We start from the raw sequence: 22,922 nt of genomic DNA, 5'->3' as shown, positions 1-22,922 counted from the left end.
TTTGTTTCTCTTGCAGTTTTCTTGGGAAAAACCAATGGACTTTATTGTATGAGTATTACACTGTTACCTTTCTGTTTTGAGGAAATTAATGTTAATAATAAAATTAACACAGGACAGGCATTGTGCTCAGGAGTATATATACTTCTTATATATTTAGTTATATATTTAGTCATCCTAATGCTTTGAGGCAAGTGATAGCATTGTCCTTATTTTGTAGATTAAGAAAGAGACAAATACCTTGTTTAAGGCACACTGCTACTGAGTGCATAACCTGGCTGATCCTGGGCTATCTGATCCCTGGCCCCTGCAAGTCAGAAATTCCAGACCCCATTCCCATGTGGATTCTCTGGATCATCTTGGCATGACACTTTCTTTTCTGAAGCTGTTTCCTCATCTACATAATAAAGCAATTGTATCACAACAGTATTTTTTAAATTGCAGATCGAGACCCACTAGTAGATCTCCAGTGGATATCTTACCACAGATTGTAGTTTTTCAGCTTTGCAAAACACTGGATTATATTATTTCTAAGGATCTGCCTAGCTCTAAAGTCTTCAGATGAGGAAAATGAACTTTACAGGTCATTAAAAAAAGATTTTATTTCAGATATTCGGGGATGGGTATTTCTTAATGGCATAAGATCTAAACATTGCTTACAAATGAAACCCTCTACAGATCTTTCTCAAGAATCTAGCTCACAAATATAATGAATTTTATGCACCATTTTAGAGATAAGCAAACCGAGCTAAACTCTTCAGGGCAAATGATCCTTCAACAAATAAACTGTAATGGAAAAGAAGAGATAGAGGGGGAACCAATAGGTTAAAAGAGACATAAGAGACTTACAACTGATTTCAATGTATGATTCTTAAATAAACAAGCAAAAACCAAAGAAAGAAAGAAACAATTAGTGATACTGAACAGTGACTGAAAATTCAATAAGTAGTAAGTACTGTTAACTTATTTTAGTTGTGATAGGATATTTGATAATATTAAGTAATTTCTGTTAATATTTTGGGTGTGATAATGGTATTTCATGACATTAAGAAATTACTATTGGGCTTCCCTGGTGGCGCAGTGGTCGAGAGTCCGCCTGCCGATGCGGGGGATGCGGGTTCGTGTCCCGGTCAGGGAGGATGCCACACGCCGCGGAGCGGCTGGGCCCGTAAGCCATGGCCGCTGGGCCTGTGCGTCCGGAGCCTGTCCTCCACAACGGGAGAGGCCACAACAGTGAGAGGCCCGAGTACCAAAAAAAAAAAAAAAAAGAAATTACTATTAAGGATATTATGGATATGATAATGGTATTATGGTTATTTGTATAAATGTATATATATATATTTATGCTGAAATATTTACATATGAAATGATACAATGTGTGAAATCACTTTAAATAATCTAGGAATGGAAGGAATGGGTGGATGTATACATGAAATAAGATTAACCAAGAGTTGATAATTGTCTAAGGTGATTGATGGGTACATTAGATCTCTTTAACTATTTTCTTTCCTTCTGTAAATTTTAAAATTCTCTATAATAAAAGGTTTTTAAAAAGAAGAGGAAAGAAAAGAAAAAGTAAGGTAGAAATAGAAAGTAAAACTTTTTCTCTCAGGACTTTACTAGCCAAACTGAATGCCAAATCTCTGAGTTTCAAATTTTTATTCTATAGCCCTCTATTAAGATATAGCTTCTTTCTTTTCTATTTCCTAGGCTTTGCTCCAGCAGAAGTCATGGTTCCTCTTGGATTCAAAATAAAAAATTGGGGCTTCCCTGGTGGCGCAGCAGATAAGAATCTGCCTGGCAATGCAGGGGACATGGGTTCGATCCCTAGTCTGGGAAGATCCCTCATGCCGCGGAGCAACTAAGCCTGTACACCACAACTACTGAGCCTGCGTGCCTAGAGCCCACGCACCACAACTAAGAGTAGCCCCCTCTAGCCACAACCAGAGAAAGCCTGAGCACAGCAACGAAGACCCAACGCAGCCAAAAATAAATAAATCTTAAAAAAAAAAAAGGCATTTACAATAAAGATGAGGGGAGAGGGAAGACCCTCTGCAAGAGAAGCAAACCATACCACTAGGAGTACAAGGTTACCCTTAGAGGCACCAGCTAACCACAGTTACTAAAACTCCTTTCTGGGTCATGAGTTAACAGGCCTTTCTCTTCCGGTTTCCTATGAGTGTACATATCACCAACGCCCCGAGATTATCTCCCTTTTGGCCAGATGCTGTGATTTGAAGATGACTAATTTCAGCATGACAAATATGGGATTACTGGTGCAGGGTAGGGGGTATCAGACTGAACACACTGCAGTCCATTTTCATAGCGCCTCATCTGTGGAAATCAAACAGTGTCAACATTCACAGGAAGGGAAGTAAGTGAGGTGTCTTGAGGGTCTCACTAGACTGTAACGACTTCATTCAGAGCCAGAGTCTGCTCCCGCTTCCCCTTTATCTAGCATCCCCATGTAATGAGGGTTTAGGTAAGACTTTCTGGGTGGATATAAACTACTAACCTTGGGGGCAGTACTGCAGAGAGGAAATATTGGCCCGCCTGGGCTGACTTGTCCTCCATGCTATTTCTCCACATTGGAGAAGAAACACCCACCCTAAGTCTTTTGGGTAGTTATTGAGCTGATGACAATTTGAAGAAGCGATTGAGGTGTAGCTATTAACAGCCTAATGATGTTTAGCCACCTGGATAACATACATGAATGTTACCTTCCAGGCCACTTGGTACTTTCCACATTCCTGGACCAAATTTCTCTACCATTCAATCTGCTGAGGAAATGCAAAACTGCACAAATCTACTTTTTAAAAAAATATTAAATTATCTGGGTTGTTCTATTGTCTGGAACACCAGAGCCAACAAACTGCTAAAATGGGAGAACACCTTGTCACTTAATCGGTTTTGGTGTCAGATGCTCCTGTGAGTGACACTGAACAAGTTATTTTGTTTTTCTTAGTTTTCTCATTTGGATAAAACCTATCTCAGAAGGTTGCTTGGAACACTAAAATGATTAACATATGTACAAATGTAGCTTAAGTCACTGAATAAGCATTACTCCCCTTGCCGATTACCTACATTAAAGCCATGAGGTATCCCTAAAATAAAAAAGCAGAACTGGACTCTGGAGGAACTCGTACAGAAATGTGAACTTCCCCAACCTTCACACAGGATAAGAACTGGGAGTCTACCCCAAATCCAAAATATATTCTACCCCAACTATCAAAATAGACTTTATTTCCAAAACAGTTCAATATTTATTAAACATTAAATACCTTCTCCTTAACATCTCTTCCCTCCTGTAATTTGCCTTCCTTCCTTCCTCTACTCCTCCAGCTCTCAAAATACATTTTTTTTTTTTTTTTTGCAGTACGCGGACCTCTCACTGTTGTGGCCTCTCCCGTTGCGGACCAGAGGCTCCGGACGCGCAGGCTCAGCGGCCATGGCTCACAGGCCCAGCGGCTCTGCGGCACGTGGGATCCTCCCGGAGTGGGGCACGAACCTGTGTCCCCCGCATCGGCAGGCGGACTCTCAACCACTGCGCCACCAGGGAAGCCCTCAAAATACATTTTTTATAAAGACAACATGCAAGATGTTTTTTGTTGTTGTCATTGGCACTTTTGACATACCCCAAACATACAAAAACCCAGGACACCGTGTAATTATGCAGCGTGAACATTGGGTAAAGGTGACTCAGTTTTAGTAAGGATGACAGCAACAAAAGTTGGCAAAAGATATGGAATGAGTCCCAAGAATGACAGACCTTACATTACTCCAAAGGTTTGAAATCAGGGATCTCTCTGAGCAGTGTGGCCAATGGCTTCACTGCTGGTTTCAATTGCTTTGGAGTGGAAGGAGGTATCATATTTGCAGGCCATGGTAATCTGTTCCTTCAGAATTGCTCTCAATAAAAATCTTAGCAATGAAAGCACTGGAGTAATAGTGCTTTGTTTTATTTAATACTAAACCATGGAACAAATGAAACCGCTCTGGCCTTTCTCCAACCTTTGCGAATCCCTCATTCTTGTACTTCTATTCTGTTTCTTCTCAGAACACCCTTTAATCCCCCTCCTCTTTCTTTCTTTTTCACCCCAAATCACATCTCTGAACTTGCCAACTCTGTGACCACCCTATGATCTCCAGCAGCCCCCAAGAGGCAAAATGCTCATAATAAAATGACAATTTCAATCACAATTCAGCCCAAAAGTATTTGTGCAGCGTTTACTCTGTGGTTAGCACCAAATTCTCTGCCTATTGTGCCTCTGCAAACAGCAAACCCATAGTTCCCCAAAATAACATAGTTCCTCATGCTTCACTCTTGGTTGGCCTGAGGTCAGAAGTGAAAATAAAATCTTCCAACACTATCCTCCACCTGGCTAGAAGTATACCCCACCACACGTGGAGATGGCAGCCAAGTCTTCATTCCCTCAGAGTTTCTCCTCCAAGAAGCTCCTCACTCACCCAACTCTTCCATCGTCACACACCCAAGATGCTCTGGTACCACAGGTTGTGAGGAACGGTTTTGGCATGTGTTGAAGAACCACAGAGGAACTGAATGAGCCAGCGCGAAGCAGCCTCTACAACCCTTTTTGGTTCCTGTATTTTTGCTTAGCACTTCCTCTCTTTTGATTTGGTGAGTTTCTTTTTTTTTTTTTCTTTTCCTTTTTTGTAGGTCAGTTTTTAAAAATGAGCCTGACATAAAAGGTGAGTAATTGGATTTGAGTTCTGGCTGTGCATTGGCCAGGGTGATAAAGAATCGAAACTAGTTTTGAAAAATTTGAGAACCTACTATGTGCCTGGATTCATCTTGAATTCATGGGAATGGCAGATTTGCACTTGTGGTTTTGCCCAGTGTGGGTATCCTGCTGTAACTGTGCATGATGGAATCTGATTTTCTTTTCCCCTGAGGGACCACAGAAGCACAATCTCCTTCATAAAATTTCCATCAGAGTTAACTAGCACCCAATTCATTTTGCTTAATTATCCAGAAATTGTGCTTACCTGGTTTTCTGAATAGATCAACAACCCATTAAAGGCAGAAAAAAAAAAAAGAGATACAAATGAACTTATTTATAAAATAGAAGCAGACTCACAGACTTAGAGAACTGAATTTATGGTTACCAGAGGGGTAGTGGTGGGGAGGGATAGTTAGGGAGTGTGGGATGGACACACTGCTATATTTAAAATGGATAACCAACAAGGACCTACTGTACAGCACAGGGAACTCTGCTCAATATTCTGTAACAACCTAATTGGGAAAAGAATTTGAAAAAGAATAGATGCATGTATATGTATAACTGAATCACTTTGTTATATACCTGAAACTAATACAACATTGTTAATCAACTATACTCCAATAAAAAATAAAAAGATTTAAAAAAAAAAGGCAGAACAGGATTCTCAGGACCAGGTTCACATTTGGATTCTCAGGGCCAAGTTTATTTCAGTGGTTCAAAATGCAAACAACTATAGGGGTCATGAAGAATGAAACTGGAAGATTTAAGACACCAGGTTCTAAGCTGCAGACATTCTCGATTAAGCACAATTCCTGCCTAGTTATATTGTCTTAGTTTCTCTAAAAAGTGACACTGAGGTTAACTTTCACTTTTTTTTAACCACTGTAATTTTATTCACCTTGAATAAAATAAAAAAATTACAAAAGGCCTACTATGAGAAGGCAGTATATAAAGAACTAAAATTACGGTCCTGCGAAATAGATATTATCCCCATTTTTACCAGTGGTGAAATAGATACAAAGAATAGAAACTTGCTAAAGATAATATAATTAGTAGGTGGCTTTGTTACTTACTATAACAGATTTAACTTCAAAGCCTGTAATCTTTCCTCTACAACACAGTGGTCTTTTTAAGATTAATCTAAAAGAATCATTCATTCTCCATTCCATTGTGACTCTAAGACTTTAAAAATATTTTTTTAATGCAAAGGAGATCCCATCTCTGCATTACTTTGAGCAGCCATTGGATGTCAGTGCCATTCTAAAAGTCTGCTCACTGCAAACATAGGTTTGAAAAATTCCCATCCACACTATGCTAAACAGTTTTTACAACTGAAATGCCATTACCCGCATGAAAGTGCAACACTCAACAGAGAATACGAACATTTGCCCAATCTGAAGTGGTAACTGAGCCAAAATCCTGGAAGGAAAAATGCTCTTCAGCATTTGTCTTGCAGATATTGGACTCCATCTGCAGTTTAACTAAATGATTAATGTGAAATTTAGAACTGGATTCCGAGATCTTGTTTCCACTCACTTACGTTGGAGATTTTTAACCCCGGATGCTTTAGTTTCCAGGGGTAAGAACTGTTCCTGCAAATCGCTCCTCGATTATAATGGATGAAAGGAAAAAAGGAAGCAACGCAAAAAGCTCACAGCCATCACCAAATGCAACTTGGAGATAAGCAAACGGAAACTCCCCTTTGATGCGTTAGGGCAATTTAGTTTCACATGCTAGCCGAGAGAAAAGTAATTTCTGACAAAGCTGCTATTCTGACCATGCTTCCTGTGCAGCAGAAACATTTAAAAACCGCAGAAACAGATGGTTTCAGGGTGGGGAGTGTAAGGGAGGCCTTCAGTTTTCCGGGTAGGTCACGCTAACAACCCTTCACCTCCCTTCCTTCCAGCCCAGGGACCACAGCCAAGTTATGCAGCCGATACCAGTTCCATGGCCCCGACAACATCTACTAAAAAACCAATTCTACAATTATTTCTACAGACTTTTATTAAGTATCAAATGAGTGGTAGGAATTGTGCTAGCCCCTCTAGGATCCAACGGAACCAGATTAAATCCCTGACCTCCAGACGCTCACAGGTTAGTGGGTCAGACACAGAAGACGAATATTGCAGATATAAACGCTAAGCGGTCCCAGATGAGGTGCCACCTAACTAGACAAAGATGAGGGCTATTACGTGTCCACCCTACAAATGGTTCGCCAACACCAAGTACGAAACTACGGAAAACCCTGCCAGGCAAACCCCACCAGCCACTGGGCCCGCAATTGTGGTCAGATCTACGCAGGCGTTGAGGCCTAACCCGGAAACACTGCCTCCCCGGAAGAGTAAATTCGAAACGCGGAAAGAGTAAACTACCTTTCCCATCACGCATCAGTCAAACACTCCCAGCATCCTCTCCGCCTCTGGCTCCGTATCCTTTTTCCTAAGGCGTAGGATAAGTTGAACTTCATTTCCCAGGATGCCCCTGGGCAAGTTAACCATGCTCATGCGCCAAAAGGCGGGTCCTCCTTGCCCTCACGACCCCGCCTCTGTCCTACCGCCGCCATTTTTTCAGAGACTTTCATCCGGCAGCCGACGGGGCTTTTTTTCTTAAAGGAGAAGCGACAGCTCAAAAAAATTTCCCCCTTCTCCCCGCAAGACCTGGCGGCGCTGGGGACAGAAAGGCTACAGACAGGAAAGTGGGATCGGGGTGGGGGCAGAAGAACGCCGAGGCTACTTCCGAGGCTTAAGGAAGAAGGATAGAAAGAGCCCTTGTGGCATTAGCGGCTCCTTAGGGAGGCAGGTGCGCGCGCAGCCATTCCAGGGTGCGCGCGAGGCGGGGAAAGAGGTGCGTTTTTTTCCCACCAACCTCCTCGCGAGACCTGCCCCTCCCACTGCCCTTAGCGCGCATTGAGCTCCGGAGGTGGGGGAGAAAGGTCACTTTGGCATTGTCGCGAGACGCAGCCGTTTAACGGTGAGAACGGGTGCGCGGGGAAGAAAACCTCGCGCGCTCCCTTGGAGCCGTTTCCTGATTGGTTGAAGGGAGGGGTGGGGGAGGGAACCGGTACGCCGCTGCGTGAGAGACCTTGGGGGGCGGGGCGAAGAAGCCGTTCCTCCTCTCCGATTGGTCCGCTGCGCGTCTGTGGCGGGCGCGCGCGCGCCGCCTGCAGTAGAAGGCCTTGAGTGGCAGGGGGTGGGGGGGGCGCCCTCGGAGCCGGGCGGAGGGGAGGGGGGAAACGAGGAGCGCCGAGTGAGAGTGAGCCGGTCGCTCCGGGGGGCGGGGGGGAGCAGCGCCGCGGCCGCCGCCGCCTCCGCCTCCGCCGCCTGGGACTAGGGGGTGGGGGGCGGACGAGTCCCGATGCCGGGGGAGACGGAAGAGCCGAGACCCCCGGAGCAGCAGGACCAGGAAGGGGGAGAGGCGGCGGCGGCCAAGGCGGCTCCGGAGGAGCCCCAACAACAGCCCTCTGAAGCGGCGGCGGCGGCCCCTGGGGGGACCACTAGCAGCCGCGTGCTGAGGGGAGGTCGGGACCGGGGCCGGGCCGCTGCGGCCGCCGCCGCCGCTGTGTCCCGCCGGAGGAAGGCCGAGTATCCCCGCCGGCGGAGGAGCAGCCCCAGCGCCAGGCCTCCCGACGCCCCAGGGCAGCAGTCCCAGGCCGCGAAGCCCCCGTCTCCAGCTCAGGGCAAGAAGAGTCCGCGACTCCTGTGAGTAACGCAGTCTTTCAGGCGGTGGGAAAGACCCCCCTCTACCCGCACGCAACCCTCTGGGCTCCCGTAGCGATCACTCCACGTGACATCCTACTTGCTCTGCCCCCTGCCGGCTCGCATGGCAGATGTCACGCCGCTTCCCTAGCCGTCTTATCGCTTCTCTCTGGCTTCCTCCGCCCCCCTTGCCTGTCTGTCCGGCCACTTCCCCACTCCCTGAAGGCGTCCTTTGTAGGATACACTTCTGCTCGTTAGTGACCCACCTCTTCCCTGCCGCCTTAGGGTTCTCCCGCACTCTGGCATCTGCGCTCCCTTTGTCAGCCTATCCCTTTCCCGCTTAGGGCGGCTCTCCAGTATTACATCACATCCCCATTAGATCTTAGCCTTCAAAATTGTGTCGTTCCCCTCACCACCCCCCAGTCCCATTAATTAGCTCAAGAGCCAGGTGTACTAGTATCGTTATGTAGCTTTTTTCACTCTACTGAATTTTCACATCACTTTTCACTCGTTTTAAAAACCTGGGACTTAGTAGTCGGGTAAAACGTGGCTTGCCAATTTTAAGTGTAGAGTCTTTCATGTAACAAGATGAGATGGGTTTTCTTTCATTTTTTTGACAAGTAGCTTATGTGTTTGTTTTTGCATATGTTTTAATGTAGGAACTTCGTCCTTAAAAATTAGAATAATCTGAAAGTAATTTCTTTATTACCTAGAGATCATAGAGAAACTAAGATGACCAGAATTATAAATATTTTAAATTGTTTATTAAAATGTTTCTATGCTGAAAATACTGAAGCACACGTGTTTGTAACTTCTAGAAATTAATCACATTAGCCATTGAATTCGTTACTGAAGGCATTTGTGTCTTTTGACTTTCAAGTGAAAAAAATTAGTAAAAGCAGGGAAAGTTGAAGGTGGTGGTGGGGAATCAGTCTTAAATGCCCCCCCACCTCCACCACCACCCTACCTCCGCAGCAGAAAGCATGGCAATATTTTGCTTGTACAGACCCGATAGATTTAGAACACTCCTGTTATGAAATTAAGAGTGACGTCTGTGACCTTGGCATGCTTGTCTTAGAAGACTCTCAGAAAGAGAAAATTCAAAGGTATATTGTGTATTATATGTGCTTTCAAATTATTAAATGTTATTTAAATTAACATAATTTAGAGAATTGTGTAAACTAAATTTCTGTGGATAACAAAAATATGTGCTTACAAATGGTTCAGCTGCAATTAGGATTTTAATTGCTGTAAATTAATTTCATGGTCACAGAAAATTTAAGCTTCTGTATTCTCATAAATTTGAAGAGATATATCATTAGCCTTATTTGGATATAAATTCCTTGGACAAATTAAACTGCTCGTGCCTCAACTTTATTATCTATAGGAGATAATGTTCATCTCTATGAGCTGCGTTTGTGAGACTTAAGTACACCCTGTGAAACACTTAACACAAAGCATGATATGTAGGAAATATTTACTAAAAGTTACTGTTTTGAGCAGTGATGTCTTTGGTAGAGGTAAAACTAGTGTGTAGTGGTCTTTTTCATGTAAATTCTGTGAAATTGGATTTTTAATTCTTTTTCTGTTACCATACACAGGAAGGTTAATAACTTAATATATTTTTTTAAATTCCCTTCTATCTTTATCTACCTATACCTATATCTCCTTGCCATGTTTCTCTCCTACTGATCCACCAGTTTTACTTATAGAAATGATCTCTTAAGATTATACATAGAGTGGTAGTTTTACCGGCTGTCATGGTTTATTACGTTCCCTAACTCTTGGCAAAAAAGTACTAATGAGTCTTTTTTTATTTCCACATTATAAATGTTACTGTAGTTGAACTTGGATGAAGATGACTTAATTAAACCCCTTCAGTTTTTTTCTTCACAATATTCCTTGTGGGGAGGGAAGAATAGTCAATTCTTAAAGTCCCTTTCTCTCTCATCCAATATCATAAAAGATAGTAGTGTTCTTTTACCTTCACTTAGCCTCAGAACTCTCTCTTAATTATATATATGTGTGTGTATATATATATATATATATATAATATATTAAATTACCCAGTTTTGATTGGATTGTTACAATACATTTTCATTGTAATAATTTTTTTGTTACACATTTTCAGTTTACTGCATGCCCTGGAAATCAAAGAACTAAAGCATTTCAGCTCCAACCTTGATTGAGCAGTAACTGGTCCTGGTACTGTGTTGACCCAGGGTTTATAAAGGAAAATGAGACATGGACTTTATCCTTAAGGACTTTGCAGTAAAGGAGGAAGATGCATTGATTAGTGGAGGTTTGTCAAATGTGTACATGGTTTACAGGTTTTCAGAATGATAAAATAAATTTTGAAACTAATTAAGTGAGAAACAGTCCTTTAAGACATTTCAGTTTACTGAACCTTGGTCTAGTGCCGTCTCACCTTGATTCAGCCCTACTTTCCAAATAACATTTCCCCCAATAAATTCCCAGTAATCAGCTGTTTACTGATTACTGAGTATCAATTTACTGAACCCTGGTCAAGTGCCTTCTCACCTTGATTCAGCTCTACTTTCCAAATAACATTTCCCCCAATAAATTCCCAGTCATCAGCTTTGTTAAACCTACATTTGTTTCTCTTGATAGAAGAGACATCAAAGTGTACAGTAGCTTAATAATGTCAGTAAATACAGAGACTTGGATTGATTGTAACCTCTTTTCCTCTTACAAGGCAAAATAACAGAGAAAAAAACATTGCTTTCTACTGCTTACTAAGTGACCTTGGGCAAGTCACTTAATCTCCTTAAGTATGCTTCTTCATCTTTAGTTGATAATTTATGATTTGTGAAATGAGCTTTATAGTTAGATGACAATTATCATTTTTAGAAACTTTCCTAAGCTTATAACAACTTTTCTATTTGCATTGAAATGTTCAGAAATTAATGAAAAGAGTAGGAACTCTGTGAAGGGAAATAAAGAATTTTTCAGTGAATGTGCTCAAGAAAAAGGCATGAAGTTAAATCTAAAATCATTATAAACTAAAACTTAAAGGCTAATATTAAGGAAAGAAAAACCAAATTTTGAAGAAAGATTATATATCAGTACTAAGAACTAGGCTTTTCATTTGCTGTATTTTAGCTAATAAACTCTGGAGTTAAGATTCTTATGTTTCAAATACAGATGTTTATATACTCATCTAACTTAAAATTGTATATGTGTGTGTGTGTGTGTGTGTATACACACACACACACACACACTCCAGCTTATTTCTGATTCATAAGTTAAAACATTTTTGCTTTCTGCTAATATGGAAACAATATATTGTTAAAGTAAGACTACTTTAAATGTAAAAGGCATATTTTCTTTCTCCCATGTGATAATAAGTCCTTTAGTTATCTGATGCATTTCAGAATTTAACACTTAAATACTTTTTTTTTTTTTAATTTCTCATTTAGCTGTTGAGGAAAGGTGTTCTTTCCTCACCACAGGGAATATAGGCTAAAACTGAATATTACTAGAGGTAAACCTATAGGCTCAGATGGGTTACAAATGAAGGAAACAAATACTGCTCTGTTTTCTGGTATATGGAGTTCCATTTTGGGTTTATTTTCTTGCTGAAAGTAAAATGGTAGTAAACCTTAGCATGATACCTTCTTGCTGCTTTTGTAAGGAAAAGGCAATGATCATAATAGAATGAAGAGGCAGTAATAGTCTGAATTGGAAAAACTTTTCTGACTCTTTGGAGAAGGCTTCAATTGTATTTAAGCCTGAAATCCTGAGTTTTCCTGTTAACAGTGATCAGTGTGGTAAAAGAAACATTGAACCATTCCAGAAGGTTTTCAGAAAGTTAATTGTACAGTGTTTCAAGATCTAACAATTGTTTCTGTACTTTTCATTTAGAGTTAACATGATTAGCAGTATTCTTGTGTTAGTTGTTAATTGGGACATTAATAACATAATTTAAAGTTATTATACCAAGCTTTTTTTAAAAAAATGGGATGAGAAAATGATATCTAGTCTTTCTAAAGAGAACAGAATATTTATATTATGCTATGGCTTCTGTATTTGCTTAGATATTCTTTTGTAACATAAGAGTCTTCATTTGTGTTAGGTTTGCTTTCAGAGAAAAAGAGAAAACTACTGCTCAGAGATACTGTGTGGCATCTTTATGGTAAAGATCCAAGACATGTCAGCTTTGAATGTGGGTAATGGCTATGAGGGGATTCATTATACCGTACTCGACAGTTATGTGTGATAGAAAATTTCCTGAATTAAAAACATGGGGATGACATTTTTTTTAGCCAGATTTTATTACACATTAGCCTCTGTACTGTTCCTCTCCAATTTGTAAAGTGCAAGTTACATTTATTTCTGAGGTCCAATATGTTGCCTTTTTAGAAATAGATTTTGACTTGGGTTTAACAAATGAATAATTTTACGGTTTTCTTTTAGGTTCATTAAATTTTTATTATGAAAATTGTCAAATAAACACAAAGTAGAGAAATAGTATAATGAAACCCCAGTATTTATCACCTAAATTTAACAATTGAGATTTTGCCATGCTTGCTACCTTTATCCCCCTTCCCCCTCGTTTTCTTTCGGTAGAAGTGTTTTAGAGGAAATCTCAAACATTATTTCATTTCACCCCAAGTTACTGCATTTGTGTAGAATAAGGACATTTTTCTCTTATGACCATTTAATACAACAAAATTAGCAATATTTTCTTTGTATTAATATCTTTTTACAGTTAAAAACAACTTTTGAATGATACTCTAGCTGTGTGCTGTGAAATATGATAGCTACTTGTGGCTATTTAAATTTACGTTAATTAGAACTGAAAATTCAGTTCCTCAGTTACATAGCTGTTTTAGGCACTCAGTAGCCACATGGCAACTACCGTATTGGACAGTGCAGATGTAGAATATTTTCATCACTCCAGAAAGTTCTGTTGGACAGTACTACTGTAGATGTTTTCTGCATCACTCTGGAGATGAACCTGAAAGAGGTAAATATTTGTGTTTTAAGAAAGTGTGCAAGATTATTCATTTAATATTTGATTCTCTTTTCTTTCAGATGCACAGAAAAAGTATCATCTGACAAAGGTAAGACTGAGTCATTCTTACCTCATGTACATTATATGACTGCTGTATAATCTGATAGAAATTAGAATGAGCTTCAGCCTAATAATTCAAATTGTTCCTATTTAAAAGTGACTTTTATTTAGTAAAGAATTACTGGAGTAGATAGAACCTATTTAAATGAATAGCAGGTTTGGGCAAGTGGAACATTTTGGCATTATTTAGAAACCTAATGCTGGGAAATCAGATTATTTGATGTCACTTTATTGCAATTTTTAAAACTATTTGGTTTTTCAGTAAAGTAACAGAGGAATGATACAGACAGAGCATATATCGACAGAGTATATATAGACTGTATATATACAGAGTATAGAGAGTAAAGTATAGACAAACTTTTGATGCTTATAGAGACTCATGTTATAAATGCAGTTTGAAGAATGTGGAGAGAAGAGTTTTCTAAGATTTTAGCCTGGTGAATAATTAAATCGGGTCATTAGGTCTTTCAGATAGCAAACCAAATACATGTATTAAATGTACTCTTCTGCTTATCTGGATTATGAAGGGAAGCTGATGTTCACTTTATCCTTTTAAATGCTTTTTTAAAAAGACTATTCTGGCTTTGCAGATTGGGTTATTAAAATTGCCCCTGTCATGTTGGGCCAGTTGCTTATTTATTAAATTTTTTTTCCCTAGTTATTGGCTGTGTTCCTTGATGCTGCATTCAGATACATACACAGCATCCTTCTTAAAACTGGAAAAAGATACTTTTAAGCATATTTCATTTACAGTGTCTGGTCTTGGTCCAGTCCTAAAGGATTGATCAGTTAATTCATTATGTGTATATATAACATAAATACTTATTATTCTTACTGTAGACTTTTCTCTTACAAAGAATGCTTTGCAAATATGTATAAGACAAGTGTAAAACCTGAATTTATGCCATTGAGAAGAATGACAGTGTGGTTAGGAATCAGTAACTTGAATTGGTGGCTGCTTTGTAAATAATTAGACGTCAGTGGCCAGGTTTCTTTTTTCTCTGAATTTTAGAATCTAAGGCTAATATTTCATAGTATACCAGGCGTAAGTATTTTGTACTAGGCAAGTTTTTTGTGTAGAAAGTTTTGCATGACTATTTTGTTTAGCAAGTTTTGGATTTTGTTGCTGTTGATACTTAGAAATTAGAATATGTCTGCCAAGAATGGAAAGTCTTGTGTTCCTTACTCAGAGATCATTTTAGAAATTTTAGGATGAGGGGGAAATGTAGAGACAGGTGGCAGTCAAGTACCAGAGCAGTTTCTATTAAGACAAAAAGCAAAAACCGCAACCTGCCTTTATCAGAGCTAAAAGTACTTCCTGTGTCTAAAGACTACGTCTAAAGAAATTATTTTGGGTTATCTTGAGGTGAGGTCACAGAATGCGGTGGAAATTTTGAACCCTGCTGGAGATAAATTAATCACTGTTTGTGTCAGTTTCTTAAACCAGAGGTTGGCATGTTATGTACAGTTTTGCAGTTGAGGAGAGATTAAAACTGCATTGTGGTTAATTCAGTCTCAATCAATCCCACTTTAATCCACTAGTTAAATACTCTGGATCTAGAGTTAGAGCTCAGGGTTTGAATTCAAGTTCTTCCTTTTATTGCAAATAATCCAATACACTGAATCCAGTAAGGACTCAATAAAAGGTAGCTGTTGTTAAGTTTGTAGAATTTCCAAGAAATACTCTCCAACCCCCATCTCAGTCTCTGCATTAGTTTACTTGTACAGTAGCTGTTCAACTCTATGAATAGTATATATAGGTATGTAAGTATATCTTATCTTATACAACTAGATCAGTGAATAAAGAAATGGAGGTTGATTTTCTAAAGGTACAGCTATCTTTTTGTTTTCTTAACATTGAAAAGATGTTTTCAGGATTGTTTTTACTCTTATTTACTCCAAACAACTGGAAATTATGTGCTGCCCTTCAACTAAAGATAAGTACTTTGGACATGTTAGAATAAATGACTTGGCACACACAAAAAAACAGCTTGCTGTTGTTTCTAAATTATTAAATTGCAAAGTGCCATGTTCATTTTTCAAGCTGAAATAATAGTAAAGAAACATATTAGTGTAGGTCCCTGTTCCTACTACATTTCTTTAACCCTGATGGGTATATGTAAAAGAATGGAAAGTTGCTTTGCGAATAGTGTTTATTAATTCATTCAACAAGTGATCGCTTAAAACATGAAAGCTTGGTTTACCACTGCCAGAGATTATCACCATCATTGTGGAGCTTCCAAGAATGTTAGCAGAAATTCTGAGGGATGGGACCTGGCTAATGCCTTTTTAACCTGGCTTTATGTTTTCATTCTGGTCTTTGTTTTGAACCAATGTTATACTTAAGGTAATGAAGTAAAGGAATGGTTTGGCTAAATGTAATTATTAATAATCCCAGTATTACTTTATCTGCTAATTTTCATTTCTTTCACTTTTCAAACCTCCAACCAGAACTGCCCAAGATAAATCGTAAAAAAGGAGACAGTAGTATCTTAATCTTTATTAAATGTTTCAAGAGTTTCATGGGATAATAACAAATATTACAGAGTCAAAAAAATGTGGGCAGTGTTTGAGTCATCAAAGTTATTTATTGCAGGACTATAGTACATTGCGGGTACTATGCAATGTAAATACCAAAATATGCAGCAATTACCTATAAGACACCCCCTCCTTTTTTTTTTTTTCCTCCCTTTAAAGAATAGCTCATGAAATTAGAGCTTATGGGAAACAGTTTGGAATCCTGGGTGCTTGAAAATCTGATTGTATAAAAGTTTGGGTCTCATCTTTTATTCAGAATCATTTTACTGTTTTTAATTATTCTTCCTGTTACGGAGTAGTGATGTTTGGAAAAGATTGCCTACACAGAATCACCAAATGAGTTCATAACAGATATATGAATTTACTTAGATTGTTTAAAGTTTTGACTATTTGCCTTATCTAGTTAATTACTTTCATAGCTTTAATTTCATCAGAGTGTTTCTGTTTTCCTGAGTTGGAATACCTTTAATTATTTCTTATCCTCTCATTTCCAGTATTTTTAAACAATATTTGTGTCATCCTTTAATATATAGAACAAGAATTCCCACCTTTTTTTCCCACTCTAATGAGAAAAATCTAACTTAATTTTTACCATTTGAGTTTCTGTGCAAAGGATGTACAGAACATTGTCTTCACAATTCTTTCTTGAAACATTAAAAGGACTCGCTTTCCCTGACTTCTTTTAATGTTGCTGAGATTGGCTAATATTTCAAAATGGGCTTTACTAATTACTTATGGAAAACAAAGTAGAGATAATTATCGAAATACACAGAGTAGTACGATCAGGTTTCCGAAACTCAAGTTCTGACTATTATAATGCTTACGTCTCAAGAGGCTGACAGTACTTTAGATAGGCATTTTATCTATCCTATTTCTTTCCTAGCCCTTTATCTTAAGGTAACAGGAACCATATTATTTCTCTCAATATGAGAATGATCAGCTCAACATCTTCTTCCATGTTGGCAATGCCCCATAACCTTTAAACCATTTTTCTAATTCAAACATCCAGACCTCCTGTGGTTCTTCCTGAAGTGCAGACATACCTCATTTATGGTTAGTGTGGATTGTGACATAGGCTTAGAAAGCCTTGATTATCAGCTCCTCTCAGTTATGGGATGTTTCATCACTCAGGTAAATGAGTCTTTCTGCCCCTTACATACAAAAAAATAACTTTATAACGATTTGCTGATTATGATTCAGCATATGCGAACCATCTCAACACAGTTTATTCTGTTATGTATAATAGTGATTTTATATTGAGATTCCTTTCCCTGCCAGAACCAATTGAGAGTTGCAACAGAATGCCCTGGTAGAAGAAAACTGAAGCAGAAGAAGCCCAAGGTCCTGAGTGGGCAAGTCTACACTCAGCATATAAGAATCTGAAACCCCTGAAGAGACACCCGTCTCTACATGCAAGCATAACATTATCCTCACATTGAGATCATGGGTGGATGAGAACCTCTGACGAAAAGAAATTCTCTGATTTAATGACCCCTGGCCTTTTAAGTCCAAGAAGGATCAAGCTCCTCTGAATTAAAACTAGCCAGGTTGATCTAACTACATCCAGGCAAATACCCCTTTAGCTTCAGGGCAGTTAATTCCCTTAGAGGTAACAGGTTGTCTTTTGCCTGCCTGCTTCTTTGCGTGTGGCTTACTTCTTTGATCCTGAACTCCCAACTTACATCCTACCTTCTTATTGACTGATTCTGTAACTTTACCTCTTTGAAAATTTCTAAACCCCATTTTCTTTACTGTGACTCTCTAAACCCTTATGCGTTGTTGTATAACAAACCATTCAAAAACTTAGTGGTTTAAGATAGAAAAAGTTGTTATTTCTCAGTTGTCCCTCTCCTCAGTGGCCTTTCAGGTCAGACATTTTCATGTCATGGTAGCCTCAGGTCAATGGTCCAAAAGCTGCAAGGCCTCTTGAAGTCACCCCACAGGATATAAGATCAACATACAAAAATGAATTGTATTTCTGTGTATTAGCAACAAAACATTGAAATTATAAAATTTTTAAAATATCTTTTACAATAGTCTCAAAAATACGAAACAGGGATAAATCTGATAAAAGATGTGAAGTATACCTATATACTGAAAAGTATAAAACATTGCTGAGTGAAATTAAAAACCTAAATAAATGGAGTGATGTGCCTTGTTCATGAATTTGAAGATTCAGTATTGTTAAGATGTTATTTCTCCTCATATCGATCTATAAATGCAGTATAACCCAAGTCAAAATCCCAACAGGTTTGGGCTTCCCTGGTGGCGCAGTGATTGGGGGTCCGCCTGCCGATGCAGGGGACGCGGGTTCGTGCCCTAGTCCGGGAGGGTCCCGCATGCCGCGGAGCGGCTGGGCCTGTGAGCCATGGCCGACGAGCCTGCGCGTCTGGAGCACAGAGGCCACGGAAGTGAGAGGCCCACGTACCGCCAAAAACAAAAACAAAACAAAATCCCAGCAGGTTTTTTTGTGAAGAATTTTGACCTTGAAAATTTCTTGAAAGGGTATTGGGGACCCAAAGGAGGTTGCAAACTACAGTTTCAAAACCATTAGCTTACCCTCTTTTTAATAGTGGATTTGATTCTTTAAGGAGAGAGGAAGAGATGAATTAGATACTTGATGGGCATCCAACCATGACAACTACACATGTATGTTCTGTGTTTAAGTATTACTTGATTGAAGGACATTTGATATTTCTCAGGTGTCCCCCCCCAATAAAAGGTGATTTTATTTACTGATTGGCTGCTCAAGACTTACCATACGTATACAAAGGTACACTTATTGGAAGTGTACTGCTTCATGAATATTCACAAGGCAAGTCCAGTCATGTAACCATTACTCAGCTCAAGAAACAGAGCATGATCAGCCACTCCTATGTGTAACCACCATTCTGACTTTGAACAGCACAAACTAGTTGTGCAGGTTTTTGAATTTTATATAAATGGAATAATACATTATGTTCTCTTTTTGTAGGGCCTCTTTTGCTCACTGTGACATTCCTCTATGTTGTATTTGTTATAGATTGTTTATTTTCATTGCTATGTAGTGTTCCATTGTGAGGGAATGTATCACAATTTATCCATTATACTATTGATGGGCATTTGGGTAGTTTTCAGTTATTGGCCTTTATGACTAGTGTTGCAGTGCATATTTTATTAATATTTATTGAGGCATAATTTACATACCTTAAAATTCACACATTTTTAAGTGTGTAATTCAGTCTATATAGATTTGCCTTTTCTGACATCTTATATATAAACTTGTACATACAATATGTGAGGTTTTTTGTTTTGAGTTTGGCTTCTTTCACTTAGCATAAGATTTTTGAGGTTAATCCATGTTGTAGCATGTATAAATATTTTCATTCCTTTGCATGGAAATACTCCATTTGATCTATCTGTTCATCAGTTGATCCACTTTTTAGCTAGCTGCTGGGAGTAATGATACTGTGCATGTTCTAAACATGCAGTTTTAGATTAAGAATTCACTTCCTTGAAGTAATTCTTCTTGTGGTCTTTTAGGTCAGTATCTTACATAAATGAGCTTCTCTTTTGGCTCTGAACCTAAGGCTGGGTGGAAATGAACCAAATCTGAATTAAGCTCTTAGACTGGCAAGTTCCCATTCCTCTTTTAATGATTAGGTGTGGTATAGTAGAAAGAATATAGACTTTGGACGTAGATACACCTTAGTTCAAATCTCAGCTCCGTGATTTAATATGTGAGCTTGGGAAAGTCAGTTACTTGCTTTCCTCATCTATAAAAATAATAATTACTTGGCAGGATTATGAGGACTAAGTTTAGAAAAAAGGGAAAAAATATTAGGCACTTAACAAGTATTTAAGGTTTGTTAGTTTCCCAAAAGAAACGTAAATATTTAAATAAATAGAGATGAGACTTTTACTCTGGTTTCTTCCAGCCTATCAACCAACTATTCCCTATTTACCCCAAATCAATGTTAGCTTTCTAATCTTGGGTAAGTCATTTAATTTCTCTAAGCCTCAGTTAGGAAAATGAGGCAATCTGAAGGAGGACCAGGTCATGTTAGGATAAACCTTAAGACTTGAAGTATTTTGTCATGATGACATGGCTGTCACCTTTTGCAATCTGATGTTAGGTTGTTTTGAAAGGATTATTGGTTGCTCTAGGATTGAGAAAATTCACTTTATGTTTCACTTTTTGGTACCTAGAAGAATTGGGAGAAACATTCCTGCCAGTAGTACCAGTATCTTTTTATCTCAGTTCATAGCATCAACCACTCTTGATTTGTCCCTTCTTTGTCTTTCCAGAACGTGGTTGTATTCACTGTGCCTGCAGTGGCTTGCCTGGTGTCTTCCTTCACTTGGGCTACTGTGGCTCTTTTCTTATCACTTATGTATCAAGGAGCGTCTTCAAAGTCACCTACTGTTATGAGAAACAACTACAAATTGTCTTTGAAGCATCACACAGACAGAACTTGGTTCTTTTCTGTCTTGTCATGATTATCCTAATGTGTGGGTTATCCTCTGTTGTCAGTTTCTACTCTGAGAACCTGAAGTGTGCTCCTTTTTTTCCCTTTGCATTTTCTTTTTAAGGTGAAATTCATGTAACAAAATTAACCATTTTAAAGCATAGAATTCAGTGACATTTAGTACATTTATAGTATTGTGCCACCATCACCTCTATCCCCACCAAAGACCCTATACCCATTAAAGGTAGTCATTTCCCACCCCACCCCCATTTCTAGCATCTAATGAACATTAATTTGCTTTTACCTTAGTTACCTTAAAACATTACTCTGAATTTACCTCTATTCTGAATATTTCACGTACATGGAATTGTACAATATGTGACTTTGTGTCTGGTTTTTGTCCTATAGCATATTTTCAAGGTTCATCTGTGTTGTGGCATGTATTAGTACCTATTGGTACTTCATTCCTTTTTTTCTTATGAATTTTTTTTTTTTTTTTTTTTTTTTTTGCGGTACGCGGGCCTCTCACTGTTGTGGCCTCTCCCGTTGCGGAGCAACAGGCTCCGGACGCGCAGGCTCAGCGGGCACGGCTCACGGGCCCAGCCGCTCAGCGGCATGTGGGATCTTCCCGGACCGGGGCACGAACCCATGTCCCCTGCATCGGCAGGCGGACTCTCAACCACTGCGCCACCAAGGAAGCCCTCTTATGAATTTTAAAAATCTATTTTATTTTATTTTTTATTTTTGTATATTGGAATATAGTTTATTAACAATGTTGTGTTAAATTTCAGGCATACAGCAAAGTGATTCAGTTACACATTTAGATGTATCTATTCTTTTTCAAATTCTTTTCCCATTTAGGTTATTACAGAATGTTGAGCAGAGTTCCCTGTGCTATACAGTAGGTCCTTGTTGGTTATCTGTTTTAAATATAGCAGTGTGTATATGTCAGTCCCAAAGGTACTGCATTCCTTTTTTTATGAGTAACATTCCATTGTGTGGATATACTGCATTTTGTTTATCCATTCATTGTTTGACAGACATCTCGCTTGTTTCCACATTTGTGGATTGTACTTTTAGGAACATCCATGCACAAGTATTTGTTTGAATACCTGTTTTCACCTTTAGGGGTATATACCCAGGAGTGGAATTGCCAGGTCGTATGGTAATTCTATGTTTATTTCTTTTGAGGAACTGCCAGATATTTTCCACAGTGGCTGCACCATTTTACATTCCCACCAGCAATGTACAAGAGTTCCAATTTCTCCACATTCTCTCCTACACTTGTTATTTCTCATTTTAAAAATTATTATTGTAGCCATCCTAGTGTGTATGAAGTGGTAATCTCATTGTGGTTTTGATTTGCATTTCACTAATGACTTATATTGAGCATCTTTTTGTGTGACTTCTGGCCATTTGTATATCTTCTTCGGAGAAATAACTGTTCAACTCCTTTGCCCATTTTTTAATTGGATGGTTTGTCTTTTGTTGTTAAGTTGAGAGTTTTTTTATATTCTGGATATTAGACTCTAGATATATGACCTGCGAACATTTTTTTCCATTCCGTAGATTTTCTTCATTTCTAAGAGTTACTTAGTGTTAGCTCTTACAGTTAGGTCTTTGATCCATTTTGAGTTAATTTTTGTGTATAGTATAAGGTAAGGGTCCAGCTTCATTCTTTGCGTGTGGATATCCATTTGTTGAAGAAGCTATTCTTTCCCCGTTAATGGTCTTGGCAACCACGTCGAAAATTATTTGACCATAGACATATGGGTTTATATCTGGACTCTCAGTACAGTTCCATTGGTCTTTATGTCCATCCTTATCCCAGTCCCACACTGTAGTACTGATTGATTACTGTAGCTTTGTAGTAACTTTTGAGATTGGACAAAGTGAGTCCTCCAATTCACTTTTAAGATTGTTTCGGCTAGTCTAGGCGCCTTGCATTTTCATATGAATTTTAGGATCACATTTTCAATTTCTGCAAAAAAGGAAGCTGAGATTTTGATAGGGATTATATTCAATCTGTAGATCTATTTGGGGAATATTGCCATTTTAGCAATATTTAAGTAGTATTTTTCTTTTTGATTGAATTATAAATGGAATCATTTTCTTAACTCCCTTTCTGGATTGCTCATTGCTGGTATAGTTAAAGTAATTTTTGTCTGTTCATCTTGTATTCTGCAACTTTGCTAAATTTGTGTATTACCTTTAATAGTTTGGGGGTTTTTTTGCAGATTCGTTAGAAATAAGCTCATTTCATTTGCAAATAGAGTTTTACTTCCTCCTCCTATTTATGTGCCTTTTTTCTCTCGCCTAATGCTCTGACTGGAACTTCCAGTACAGTGTTAAATAGAAGTGGAGGGAAAGGGCATCCTTATTTTGTTTCTGATCTTAGGGAAAG

At 38.8% G+C, this 22,922-nt stretch overlaps 2 protein-coding genes across 4 annotated transcripts in view; one reads left to right on the top strand and one right to left on the bottom strand.

Annotated features, from left to right (window-relative positions):
• LPXN (leupaxin) overlaps window positions 1–7,127 on the bottom strand; it is a 48,304-nt gene extending 41,177 nt beyond the window's left edge. Inside the window, exon 1 of one of the 2 annotated variants that reach the window (XM_007455689.1) lies at window positions 7,112–7,127. In XM_007455689.1, coding sequence (XP_007455751.1) covers window positions 7,112–7,127 — 16 coding nt within the window. Of the gene's footprint in view, window positions 1–4,464; window positions 4,548–7,111 lie in introns of those variants that run through there. The other variant, XM_007455688.1, reaches the window with a different exon arrangement.
• A 798-nt stretch (window positions 7,128–7,925) lies between these two features.
• ZFP91 (ZFP91 zinc finger protein, atypical E3 ubiquitin ligase) overlaps window positions 7,926–22,922 on the top strand; it is a 28,394-nt gene continuing 13,397 nt past the window's right edge. Inside the window, exons 1-2 of one of the 2 annotated variants that reach the window (XM_007455687.1) lie at window positions 7,926–8,437; window positions 13,493–13,521. In XM_007455687.1, the coding sequence (XP_007455749.1) occupies window positions 8,094–8,437; window positions 13,493–13,521 (373 nt within the window). In that variant the 5' untranslated portion in view covers window positions 7,926–8,093. The remainder of the gene's footprint in view (window positions 8,438–13,492; window positions 13,522–22,922) is intronic. The other variant, XM_007455686.1, reaches the window with a different exon arrangement.

Source organism: Lipotes vexillifer, unplaced genomic scaffold, assembly GCF_000442215.2.
Source record: "Lipotes vexillifer unplaced genomic scaffold, Lipotes_vexillifer_v1.1 scaffold977, whole genome shotgun sequence".
NCBI classification, from domain to species: domain Eukaryota; kingdom Metazoa; phylum Chordata; class Mammalia; order Artiodactyla; family Lipotidae; genus Lipotes; species Lipotes vexillifer.
Note: the sequence above shows the minus strand (reverse complement) of the source record. Positions and strands in the feature narration are given on the sequence as shown.